We start from the raw sequence: 13,883 nt of genomic DNA on the forward strand, positions 1-13,883 counted from the left end.
AGAAAGATACAAATCATTTTTAAAATCATGAGATAAAAATCATGAACAAGGTATGCATTTTGTTTCACAGCTTGTTTGTTGGTGCTTGGTAGTGTACTTGACAAGACAAAACACGAGAGATCAAAGTGTACATTCTACAGGATGAAAGGAACAAATATGACTCTAAACTCATGACAGATCATAGACATCAGGGTACTGAAAAAGGAAGAGATAGGACCCAGAAGATTTGTGGAAAAGTCTGAGGGATGTCTAATTCCTAAATGTAAAAGGAAACTAAAAAAGGGAGAAAGTGTCTTGTCAACCCATTAAAAAGCGGCACTGGCTTACCTCCCACTGCAGGTGAGGAGGGATGTTTCGAATCTGAATTCTCCTGCTCCTGTAAAGATAAAACCACAGACTATGACACTTTTCTCTAGGACACAAACTTCAGCAAATAATAAAAACAGGCTTAAGATCATGATTTGAGTTTATTTTCTCACTGTCTTCACTAAGGAATCAACAAAAGATTCCTACTGTGAATCTTTTCAAAAGAGTCATGATTTAAGGTTTTCAATTACATTGGGAAAAAAAAAAAAAACAAACCAAATCCAAGAAATCCTAACAAGCTAAAGAAACAACAGTTTAAATACACATTTGCCTTTTCAATATCCTATCAAAGTAGTTAGAATTTCAATCACCATACGGATTCTATCTATACAATTATCCCCTTCCTCCTCAAAATATGGCCTACAATTGACCCTACTCCAAAGGGTACCTATTTTGAGGGGTTGCCAGAGAAGAGATTTGGTGGCCACAGTGTACCCCTAATTCCTTCTTCTTTCCTTCTAGGGTCAGAGGTACTAAGCAGTGGCTACACACAGCCACATGTTTCTTTCTCCATGGCTTTAACATGGGCAATAGCCCCAGAAAGGAATGTTACAATTCACACAGAGAAAGAAAAGGAGAAAGAGAGGTAGAGAGATAGAAGAAATGGAGAAAAAGGCAATGAAGTAAATGAGGGGCTCCAGTTTTCTTAGCTCTTTTTTTATTAAATGCAAGGGGGGCCACCCCTCTCGTCTCGAACTCCTGGCTTCAAACAATCCTCCCGCCTCAGCTTCCCAAAGCACTGGGATTACAGGAATGAGTCACTGTACTGAGCTGAGGGCCACCACTCTGTACTCGTTCCAATACACTACTTTTGTCTTGCCTTATTTTTTAAAAATGTGAATGTATTCATTCTTTACTAGGGTTGCTTTAATGACTACATAGAATCTCTAATCTTGTGTCAGGATGGGAAGGAAGGAAAAAAAACCAAGAACTAATTTCTACCTCTATGCTGTGAAGACTGTTTCCTGACATGCCTTTGGCAATAGTTCAGAATAAAACCGACAGCACCATCCCATAGAGGCTACATGGAAATTCTCTATGGAAGTTGTCAACAAGCCTAACTATTTGTAGAAAAGGCATCAGAATTTTTAAGAAAATAAAATATTTCTAAAGAAAAATCCTTTTATTTCCAAATATAAACATTGACTCCAACTGCTAACCTAGAATTTATTGGTAGAAACCCTACTGGAAGGAACACATGCATGAGCACAAAGCGATCTGAACAAAGACAGCTACTGTAGCATTATTTGTAATGGACAGAGATTGCAGACAATCTAAATATTCACCAACAGGACATGACTACATATATCATAATAGAGCCATAATACGGTATATTATACAGCTGTTAAAAACAATGTAGACATATGTGCACTATCATAGCAAACTCTCCAAGGCATGCTGTTACAAGAAGAGAGCTAATTACAGATTAAGTTGATCCTGTTTTTTAAAAGCACAAAACTGTATGTTATTCAATGTGTGTATATGTAAATACACGGAAAAAGGTAGCTATAAGCAGATTTGGTCGGTAAAATGGCAGATTTTCATTTTAACTACTTCTGCCTTATTTGCTTTTTTAAAAATGAGATTGTATTTGTTTTATCTTACTTGCTTTTAAAAACTAACAATTGTACTAGGGTTGCTTTAATGAATATATATATTTTTAAAGTATACTGGAAGTAAAAAAAAGAAAAAAAACACACCTCACTTTTTAGATTAGGTATTCTCAAATTCTTATTTAACAGATTATTAATTTATTTGGCAAACCTTTCATTTCTAGTGCAAAAGTAGCGAAACTGCCCAGTGCTGAGTACCCCAAATGCGAATCGAATGGGTCTAAAACTGTAACATTTCCCTGTACTAGTTCACATGAAGACTGCACATCAGGCAATCAGTTCAGTAACTGGAACCTTCGTTAAGCAGGACACTGGGAGGAGTAATCTCTAAAAAGCTAGTCTGTAGCACCTCTAATCTTAGATCAGGATGGAAAGGAAGAAAAAGAACTAAGAACTAAAAAAAAAGGAAATAGAAATATCTATGGTAGAACCAATTAAACTGGAGCTCTCAGGTCATTTGGGGGACTACCCTGAGAGATTATCTTTCAGGGTCAGGGCCAACCTGCGTGCATGCCTTCTAGTCAGGGCAACCAGGATGCCCATCCCTTTCTTCCCCAGGAGGGACTTCTGCGTGTCCTTTAAAACCCAGCTCACAGACAATCCCTGCAGAGCTTTCTGGAACATCTTCAGGCAGAATTATTTCTTCTACACTCTTCTGCGTTTCTAACAGCTCACTCTTTGCTATATTTATTTATCTGCTGGTGGATGTCCCTCCCCCCACCATGCTGGTGGGATGGTTTCCCCAAGGACACCTCCTTGTTTACTATTCTAAGGTCTAGCGTGGGGTCAAGTACACAGTAAAAAAGGAGAACTTGAAACCCCAGGGCTGAGGAAAGCACTCAGGCTGCTGGCAGTGGTCTGTTCATGATGAGGACACTCCCAACCCCACCCAGGAAAATGAATTGTCTATTTCTCCTTGCCAGTTAGTCAAGAGGAGAGGGAAAGGGGAGTTCTTTTCTCTCTTTCCTTTAGACAGGAAACCCAGTGTTTGGCTGAGTCTCAAATGAGAATATGGATCTTTTCCCCTTTGAAATCCACGACAGTGTGCCCTGCTTTAAAAAAGCCAAACACATAATAACTTAGAAAAGTAATATAATAATTCTTTGTCCCTTAAACATTTTTTTTCACAGTTCCTTTATGTTAAAAATGAAACCACACTTCTCTAAATATATGTAAAAGGCATTTCTCATCCTCGCTGCCACAGAACCATCACAGCAGTCTCCCAGCTGACCTCTCCGTCTTAGTCCTGCGCCTCCTCCTCTCCCACCCAGCCCTCACCTGCTGCCAGTGACCCTCAAACACAGACAGACTGGTTACTCCTGCCTGCCTTGACTGACATCCCTTCCTGGCCCCGTGGCTGCCCTCATCCCATCTCTCTCTTTAAATACTCCTGCCACACCGAATGTCCCCGCCTGTAGTTTACAAGTGTGCTGGGCTGAGCCTTCAACACACTCAGTCCACCTTCAATTCAAACGAGAGTAAACAGGACAACAGGAGTAAGGCTTTATTATTATTCTTGTTGTTGTTGTTATTATTTTCATTTTAACTGAAAGCAGAATAAGACCTGAAGTCAAGCAAAGGCTGCTCTTTATTACAAATACACAGGCTCTTTCCCTGTGGCTTCGGAATTCAGGAAATCAGAATTTCCCACTCTCATATTCAAGTAAACTAAGCGTTTCAAGAGGCAAGGGCCACCTACCAGGAAAGGGTAATACAGCCATACAGCCCATCCTGCTTGGCTGGGGAATGTGCCATTTTAACTGATTCTATATTCTGGTTAATTGGTGATTATAGTATACCTGCGTGGACTACCACATTGTAAGGAACTATAAAACAAAATATACATAATCTCAGATCATCTACTAATTTAGTTGATGATTTCCAAGGACTTTCAACATATAAAATGTCTCAAGGTACTTTTTATAACTATGTTATTATTTTTGTACTGTAGATGCCCAGAGGTAATAGAAGGTTCCAACTGAGTGAATTTCAGAGAAACTAAATGTCCATTTTTATAAATTTCAAGGGTCTAGCAAATGCTATTTTGTCATGGTAGAATCTGTTACTTAAAATAAATGGGCAATCAGCTGGGGAAATAAAATCATATTTAATAATTGAGGAATCTCTGTGAAAGTGAAGAACTATTTCATCTGTATTATATTAAAAAAAAAAAAAGTAAAACACCTGCTGGCATGTGAGGAGGATAATGCCGTAGTTTCCAGGCATATGGCCAATTAGCCATAAGCTGATCAGCCACTTTGGGAACTCTAACCCCAGCTCTGACCAGGCTGTGGGCTTGAATAGAGAACTAGTTAACATGAATCGCGAGAACCCATCTTGTAGGACTGCAGGTTCCATTTGAAAACTAGGTCAGCTAGGAACTGGGGGATTCCCAGGTAAATTAAGGGCAAGAGAAGCAGTGGAGGAAGCAAAGGGGCCCTTGGGAGAATCTTTTGGGGTTCAATGAGGGGTTCTACCTAACTAGGTCCTATCTGTTTCCACAGCAACTCTGGGCTCCATTAGATGACACAAGGTCCTCATCCTGGAGGGAAATTAGAGTACCATGGAATAGGTGTTATCTATAAAGAGAGGCAGGTGACAGAGCTGGGGTGGAAACCACCAGAGCTCTTAGCCCTACACCGCTTTAGTGCTATAGTCAAATTCCACTCCATCCCATGTACTCATTAGTCTGCGCTTGAGGCACTTTATCTGTTTCCCATTCCTCATTAGTTTTGAAAGTTCCCCTTAAAACTTCTGGACATTCTGTGCAAGGGACATCCTGTGCTAAATTGAACTAGGACCTAGGGCTGCTCAAGGAAGCAAATAAGTCACCAGTGATAGCCAAGTCCAATCCTCTACCCAGCTGTCTCTTAAAGTTCTCTCTCTCTCTCTTTATCTCTCACAAACACACAGGGGAGGATCACAGAGACTGATTAAGAGTCAATGAAAAAAACTGTTTAATCACTTTGTTGCAAAATGATTACAAACAATTTCCTCTGCCTCTATGGAATCCAAAATAAATGTATATGATAATAGTTGTAAAGAAACTAAATGTGTTTGACATAAACTGTTGAAAAATGAACAAAAAGAAGTTTTGGAGGGGAGAAAAAACAAGTGATCAAAGTCCTCATGAATATTAGCAGTGTTACGGGCCAAATCATTAAAACATTTACTCAGATATTATGGTGACCTGTTACGAAGCGTTTTGAGTCAGAGGAATTGCAATTATGAACCCAATAACTTCTCTTGCTCTATAAAGTGATGTCCACTGCCCAAGCAGACCTAAAAACTCATGCTTCCTGAGCATTCAGGGACAGAAACTCACAAAAGTTCACTTCTTGAATGGAACAGAAATCAGTGACTATGGTAAGTGTCTTAGTCCATTTGGGCTGCCATAACAAAATACCATAGACTGGGGTAGCTTATAAACAACAAAACTGTATTTCTCACAGTTCTGGAGGCTGGAAAGTCCAATCAAGGTACCAGCAGTTTTGGTGTCTGGTGAGGGCCTGTTCCTCATAGAAGGTGCTGTCTAGCTGTATCCTCACATGGCCGAAGTTGGCTAGCTATCTCTCTGGGGTCTCTTATAGGGGAACTAATCTCATTCATGAGGGATCTGCCCTCATGATCTAATCACCTCCCTAAGGCCCTATTTCTTAATATCAATACCTTTGGGGTGAAGATTTCAATGTATGAATTTTGGGGGGACCCAAACTTTCAGGCCATAGCAATAAGCAACAGTCTGAGACCTGGTAATTCATTTATCTCTCCACCCCTCTCATACTCTACTAGCTCATAGAGACACCTTGACCAACAGAATTCTAGATTTCTCTTTTGAGGAAAACATCAGGGATTCTTAATTGTTTGCTACTGAAAGAAGTAGAAGAGGAAAGGAGAAAAGACAATGGACAAGTAGATGATGATTAGACGTCTGTGAGAAGACGGGTCAGACAATACTCTTGGGCAAGATAGTGAAGGAATTCCCCTATTCGGTTGAAGGAGAATTCACATTAAATGACCATTAAGTTTCAGGTCTTCTATATGTTTTCTGGAAGCGTTGTAAGAGGAAGGTTAAAACCATTTCTCATTAAAAGGAGTAAGCATACTTGTTTACAGACCGAACTCATCGTACACTGTTGCAGTGAAATAGATCACCGGATTTCTCAGAGAGTCACTATTTTAGCTCTTTGAAAAGGAAGTCAGTAACTAAAATTTTTTCTTTTACTGATTCATATTCAGTTTTTAGTGAAGGGCCTCCTTTTACCAGAATAGTGGCAAATAGCACAACTATGTGAACTAAAGGAAGACTAAAAATCTCAATAATTATTCAAGGAGGCCAGATGTGGTGGCTCACACCTGTAATCCTAGCACTCTGGGAGGCAGAGGTGGGAGGATCACTTGAGCTCAGGAGTTCAAGGCCTGCCTAAGCAACAGGGAGACCTCCATCTCTACTAAAAATAGAAAAAATTAGTTGGGCATGGTAGCACGCCCCTGGAGTTCCAGCTACTCAGGAGGCTAAGGCAAGAGGATCGCTTGAGCCCAGGAGTGTGAGGCTGCAGTGAGCTATGATGATGCCACTGCACTCTTATCCAGGCAACAGAATGAGACTCTGTCTCAAAAAAAAGTCAAGGAAAGACTATTTTTTTTGGTCAAAGACTTCTTTGGGAAATCAAATCAAATCAAATCAAAACAAAACAAAACAAAACCCCTGACACGAAAAAACTGTGATCACTCTTACCAAGGTTTGTACACAATTCACTATGATAATACCATCTTATCCTTCTCTTCCTTAACTCATTTTGTGACGATGTAGAGACAGAAATAGTTTTAGCTCAAGTTACCAGAACTTTTCCATGTGTTTCATTGAACATTATCCTTTCCCCATCCCTCAAGTTATTTTATTTGATGAAGTCTAATAAAGTCTCAGAGGTATGCCCAAAACATTCCCAACAGTGTTTTTGGCAGAAAGGTGTCCCCAAACCACCACTACTACTGACATTCATGGGTGCTAAGTATCTCATTTAAGCCCTATCACTCCATTTTGAAGTAGGTATTGTTATTTCCACTTTTCAGGTAGATAAACTAAGAAGTTCATGAGTCCCTTGTCTGAGTCTCACAACTAGCAGGTGGTATTTTTGACTTGTGATATCTGTATGTTTAACATTTTGCTCTTCAATGTCACCAGAATTGTCAATTCACCAATGACAAAATTTACATTTCATGTATGTATTTCAGTTCAATGAGTTTTGGATAAGATGTGCCCTCCCCACAATGAATCCAGGAAAATGGGTCTTAGAGGAATGATGTCCAACTAGCTGTTCCCTCTCAGCATCAACCTCACTATAGACTCCGACCAAAAACATATCCCCCAGGAAGGGTTAATTTGGAAACTGCACTACAGGTGCTCACTCTTTGCTCCTCAAAAGTATTTACTTAAACATAAATGCCCTCTAGAGAGGATCATGGAAGTACTAACTAGTAAACTCCTCCACAGATTAGTTGACTCCTGGTTGACAGTCCCGCTCTCCTGACACACAGCTGGGTGCTGCACATACGTGCAAGCGCCTGAGGGTGGATGGGTCTGTGAGAAATCACCTGCGTCGTAGCTTTGTTTATCACTGGCCCCAACCAGGGCTGTGCAGACCCTCATGGGGCAAGAGCAAGTTTGAGAACCCTCCCCAAAATATGGATTGCTATGTTGGGAAGGGTAGAGTGAATCCTAGACAGCTATTAATAAATAAAGACCTCAGAAGGGCTAGGACACTCGTGTACCTGAGTACAAATGTGCATGTGAATTCAGGAAGGTGAGAGTTTCAGAGTAAAAGCTGAGTCTATTTGTGAGCCAAAAACCCTCATGCCTGCTTCCAGTTTTTCAAGGTCTGACCAGAATAAAAACTGAAAGCATTTTCTTTAATGTCTTTATTCTGCTGTGATGAAGATTCTAGTTAACAAAACCAACTAGAGAAGGATTTTAGTTACCTGTATATGGCCCTCAACTCATTATCTGTAATTAAGACTAACCAGGGTAAAACCAAATATTTACACATAGTCATTTGAGCTCACATAATAACTTAAACAAACATAATACAACACAAGTCATAATCTAAGTATATAAATGTTTGCCTTGTGTGTCACATGGTAAATACAAAACCATCTTTGTGAAGACAAAAGGAGTCACATGCCCAATCACTAACAACCACGCCATCTTTTCAGCATCTTGTCAATTATTTTTCAAATAATTATTGTCTTTGGTTCTCCAAACGGCACTAGAATCTGTCCCTTTCCTTCCTCCCCTACTTACTACCTATGTCATTTTTCTTCTTCTTGAGCCCAAGCAGTGTCTGGAACATAGCATGTGCTCAGCAATCAGCAAATTCACCAGGAGCATTTGTTGCCGACAGCTGGCTTCTTTTTCCTGGCCTACTTCATCCCACATTCTGTCTTTTGACTAGAAGAGGAACATGTGCTTACTGAAGACACTGGTCTTCAAATAAGCCAATTTCTTTCATTCTAGTTTATGAGTGATAAACCAGCAGCATTTTACTTCTGAAAAGAAGACACTATTCCAACCAGTTATAAAGGATTTCGATTTTATTCATATAGTTACGATGATGATTAAGGAAAATTCAATTCATCTTTAATACACCACTAAATCTCAAGAAAGCAAGAAAAGGCAGGAGAGGGTTGGGCAAATCACACACTCCTCCCTCATGAAGGAACTCTTTCCTCTCGCCATGTAAATCAAATAGTATTCCCCATCTCACACAAGAGAATACCGCCTCACCTCTGCTAAGGGTCCATGGTATGAGTAATCCAAACCACCTATGCCCAGTGTTTTGACTGGAGGTTAATAGACATTTTATCTGATTTTGGAGAATGGGATGATCTCTAAGATTAAACTAAAAGCTTTTCCAAATTCATTCAACAAATGTTTACTTAGCACTTATTATAAGCCAAGCACTTATTTTAAGTGTTGGAATATAGCAGTGAACAAAACAAAAATGCCCTCATATAACTTAGGGAGTATAAAAATAGAAAAAGATTGGTCTCAGCAATCCTTAGAACTCTCTACTTAATTTCAGTAAAGCAACAGAATGTATTTTAGAGTTGGCTGCTTTATCCAATTCCCTGCCTTTTCCTAGCTCATATTTTTATATTTTTTTTTGCCAGAAGTGAACCAAATGCTTTAATCACCTACTTCTGCACAGTATCCTTATAATGTAATAGCACCTGGTAAGTAGTATCAGAGTCACTTTTAATGTTAAAGCCGGGGCGGGTATTGTGTGCATAACAGCAGTGGGACACCTTCATTGCCCCAGAGGGGTGTTAAGGAAGCTTTTCTCAACCCCAGGGCCTGCCCCTTGTCATTTAATCCTCTGGTTTCCTCTGGTACAGGAAGGGGTAGTCTGGAGAAAATAAAAAAGACCTAGAGTGATTCTGTTTATTTGCTCTGGAGGGGAGGAAAAAAAATTTTTTAATGCCATAGGAAAAGTTATTTATCAAAATTGTGAAGGGAGCCAGAAAAATAACTTCTCACACAACACCAACAAAATAAATAAATAAATAAAAGCACTTCACAGGATACAAAGAAAAATAAATCAGTGAACATCTCTGGTTATCTCATAAGGTGCTAATAAAAAAAAGAAAAATCCCTGTTTTGAATACAATGAAATCTATTTTTTAAAACCTTAACCAGCCAACTTTAAAAACCGATGAGCAAACCAGGGAAAGAGAGCATATAAATTACTTTTAAAAGGATTTTGAGGATTCATCCTAAAGTCCCTTTAAATCAATTCTGAAATGAGGCAAATTAATGGGGAGATAACTTTAAATATACAAATTTGATTTATAACTAATTTTAGGAGACTAGACTTTTGTACAAAGAAATTTTTCTAATAGTACTGATAGAAATGCAAGATTTCTGAATTATATATTTCCTGAACTATGCAAATCTATTCCTATCCCTGTACATCCACAACTTCTAGGCTGGTGATGTGTACATAGCAGTTGTTCAGTAAATTTAATGAATGAATGAACATAACCATAACAGGGTTAACATCTCTGGCACCTAAACACAGAATTCCTTCCAGCTGCTGATTCACACTATTCTAAGTTCCCTGTCTTACAAAGACAGTAAACAGAGCATCTGTCTCAGCTGGTTCCTGCGTTTTCATCACTTCCTCTCAAGCCAGCACCCTTAGCTGGGCAGGCTCCAGCAGGACCCATCAACAGGAAGTTGCTTATAGGAGTCAACACTTGACTTGAATAATGGTGAACAACCTACCTGGCTCCAGCAGGTGGCCACAGGAGGTCCCTGCTACCACAGCTTCAAATTCCTTTTCCTACCTCTTTTTCCTTTCCTGGATGGAGCTCAAGCTTGCCCCCTACTTTCAGGACCCCACTCCTTTCCTTGCCTGGAGCCAGGTGCTCAGCAGGATGATAGAGGGAAGGAAAAGAGTTTAATGAGTGCCTTCGCCAAGGCTGTTCACAGGGTCCCAGTTTCCTTGGTATTGTGATGAGCTCCTGCCCTCTTCTCCCACTTGCCTTTCATCAAATGCCAGGGAATTATGAGAAAGTACTCCACAAACTGCAGTGTACCCTACAAATGTGGGTAGTAGGGTTATTTTTGATAGAGGCATAATATGCCCCCAAACTCCCCTGCACCTCTCATTCCCAGCTTTGGTCCTGATGTATGCAGGAGAATGGGTGCCTGGTTTTCCTATGAAATGTGCATGAATCTGCCTTCACCTGAGCTGCAATCAGGTAATTAATTAGAAGGCATTACCTGGAGCCAGCATTGAACCAGGAGAGAAACTACTAAAGTTATACAGAGCTACCTGTAGATGCAGGCTACCAACTCAGTTCAGGGTAATTTCAAAAGCCAAGAAGTACAATTGTTAAACCAATGGATTATGTTTCTCTTTCACTGAAGAGCACCTTGATTACTGTGCTTACTAAATGAGGATACTTTGTTCCTTGACGTGAAAAGTAAACTTTGTAATATTCAGTCAAAAATACTTACAAAAATGTGAACGTTTTTATTTACTAATTTCTATGAGCAAAGAAAAGGATTTGATTTCTTAGAGAACAATGATTTAAGAAAAAATACAAATTTAAATATATTGCCTGAATTTTCTAACTCAATAATTCTCTCCACCCCTAATAAAACATTTTATTGTTACCAAAGGCTACCATTATTTCAACACAACAGAGAAGCAGAGAACTGGAGACAAGAGTTCAAATCTGGACTCCATCACAGACAAAATTGTCAGACAGATGTTGGGCCAGTCATATAACCTCTCAGATTAATGCTTCAGTCATGAGGCAGTTAGACAAGATTCTTTCCAAATCTAAGATTTACCTGATTTTGGCAGTGAAGCAAAACTGTTGCAAAGAAAAAGGTAAGGAAAAGAAAAGAGGTATCCCACATGGACCTTAGGCTACAAAAAGATACTGAATTTTGAAGAAAATAATAATCTCAACAAATCTTGCCTTTTGTTTGAATCATAATTTTTAACCCAATAAATAAGTTAGCTGACAAAGTCTACTGTATTTTATAATCAGATGGCTTACAAACCAAACACAATGGGTTTGTGACTCTACTTGGTCATGACCCACCCCGACAACCTCCACTTACCCCATTTCTTCCCTCTTCCACCTTATTGCAGAAAGCTTTAAGTTTGTACTTTCCTTACTGCCAGGTTACTCTTTTACAATCTCTGGTGTCTGGATTTTGAAAGCATAACGCGATTCCATGAAATTTACTATGAATAGAGGAGAGGGTATTGCGCAGCTTGTCCTATGGGTTTATGTAGGTCTTGGTGTGCGTCTGTGAAGGCAAAGACTGGAATTGCCCGCAAGCAATTTCACTGATGTCATAAACCACTGGATCAAAGCTTACATTTCCACTGCACAGAAACAGAACTCTGGCCCATAATTCAGATGTTGGTTAATTAGTATTGTAGTGATACTCCACTTGTTATTACAACTTTGATCTAAACAGCTCTACAAAACCCACGTTCACATTTTTAAAGTAACACACTTCAGCAGCAGGTGAAGGAAACTTAAGGCACGGTGTATGTATTGGAAAAGCAGCAATGGGCAGCTTGGTTTAATGAGAACACCACTAGATAATTGTCCAAGGCCCTTTCCAGCACCAACAGTCTGGGTAATAGGTGAGAAAGAGTTCAAAAGCAGGGGGATGGGGAGTAGGAGGTGATGGTGAGACATCAGGATGCAAAGTGTTTATATCACACAGAGCTCTTTCTCGTGATTTTACACAGCAATTCTGCAGATCTCAGCACATCTGAACACCTACATTTACCACTCAAATGGTTTCTTCAAAACAAATTTATTTTTTGGAAATAAGTACTGCATATTCTTTGCACAAAGTTCAAAAGGTCCCAAACAACTGAGTAGAAAAATTTTCCCTTCTCCACATAGCCTTCAGTCCTCTAGTTCCTGTTACTAGTTTTAAAAAATCCTTCCAGAATATGCTATACGTAAGCATATATGTATATATATTTTTTCACCCAGAGGCAAATCTTAGTGCTCTGTATACGCTTTTTTCATTTAGCATATCTTGGAGATTGTTTCATATCTATACACATTGAGCTATATTATTCTTTTTGACAAATATATAATATTCAATTTTATGAATGTAATTAAACTGGTTTTCTACTGATGGACATACGATGTTTCTAATCTTTTGTTATTTCCAAAAAGTAAATAAGTGCTGTAATGAATATCTATCTATCTCATTTTGAACATGTGTAAGTATATCTTGGAAGATAAGCTCCTAGACACGAAATCTTAGAAGTGGAATAGTCAGTTGGCTGTGCATTTGTAATGTCTACACAATGCAATGTTGTTTCCTTATATACCTGAAAACATAAGAGCTATCAAACTTTTTGATTTCTGCCCAAGCGCAGGTGAGAAACACTATCTTACTTGCATTTTAATTATGAATGAGGTTGATCATTTTTCATATGTTAAAGAACCTACCATACCACCTCACCCACCCTGGGAAATTTCACAGAATTCTTCCTTGCTTTGTTTCAGTATTCTGGCAGATGACTACTGGCTTTATTAACTTCATTTCATTTATTCTACAAAACCTTACTGGGCATTTACTATGTTAAATACCAGAAAGGCAGAGGTGAATAACTTGCTCCCAACTACGAGGTACTCACAGTTGGGTAGGGAAGGCGTCGAGTGAGCAGGCAGTGCGCCCTGCATGCCACGCTGCAATGGGACAGGCCTGCACCACACCGGAGGGTGCTTGGGTGGCAAGACAGACAAGGCGGAAACTTGGCAGGGCTCCAGCAGGAGGCAACCTCTCAGAGGAGCCCTGAGTAGAAGGCAGAGTAGGACAAAGGGAAGGGCGAGAGTGTAGAGGGGTCAGGAAAGGCCTTCCAAGTCAAGGGAATGAGGTCCACAAAGGCATGGCAGCCAGGGACACAAGTTTGAGGACTCTCAAGTTCTCTGGTTTGAGAGGAGCATAGGATACTCACAAGGAAGGGCAAGAGAGCAGGTTGGACAAGCTGGCAAGAACCCAATTAGCAAAGGCCTCCTATCTCCTGAGCTGAATCACAAAGGTGATAAACCTTTCACTAAAACTCAGACATAAATCATCATGCCCTGCACAGAGTGGGTAGACACCAGGTCAAACACTGGGAGACATGTAAGCATGGCCATCAGCATGAACTTCTCTTCAGAAGCTATTTTCTTCTGACTTTCTTCCTCAAAGAAAACTTTGCAGCTCTGAAATTTTGGGCACAAGTATAATTCTATCCTCTTCTATGGCTATGTGCACCTCACCTTCAGAGTAGTCCACTGACAATTCCTTGTTTTTTCTTGACATGTGGCCTCTAGGCACAATTAACCAACAAATTAAATGCCTCT

At 39.7% G+C, this 13,883-nt stretch overlaps 1 protein-coding gene across 2 annotated transcripts in view; it reads right to left on the minus strand.

Moving 5' to 3' along the window:
* Positions 1-13,883, minus strand: part of IGF2BP2 (insulin like growth factor 2 mRNA binding protein 2) — a 158,285-nt gene that overhangs the window by 51,843 nt on the left and 92,559 nt on the right. For both annotated transcript variants that reach the window (XM_045539861.1, XM_045539860.1), the window contains exon 3: positions 328-376. In XM_045539861.1, coding sequence (XP_045395817.1) covers positions 328-376 — 49 coding nt within the window. The remainder of the gene's footprint in view (positions 1-327; positions 377-13,883) is intronic.

This window comes from Lemur catta, chromosome 1 (genome assembly GCF_020740605.2).
Source record: "Lemur catta isolate mLemCat1 chromosome 1, mLemCat1.pri, whole genome shotgun sequence".
NCBI classification, from domain to species: domain Eukaryota; kingdom Metazoa; phylum Chordata; class Mammalia; order Primates; family Lemuridae; genus Lemur; species Lemur catta.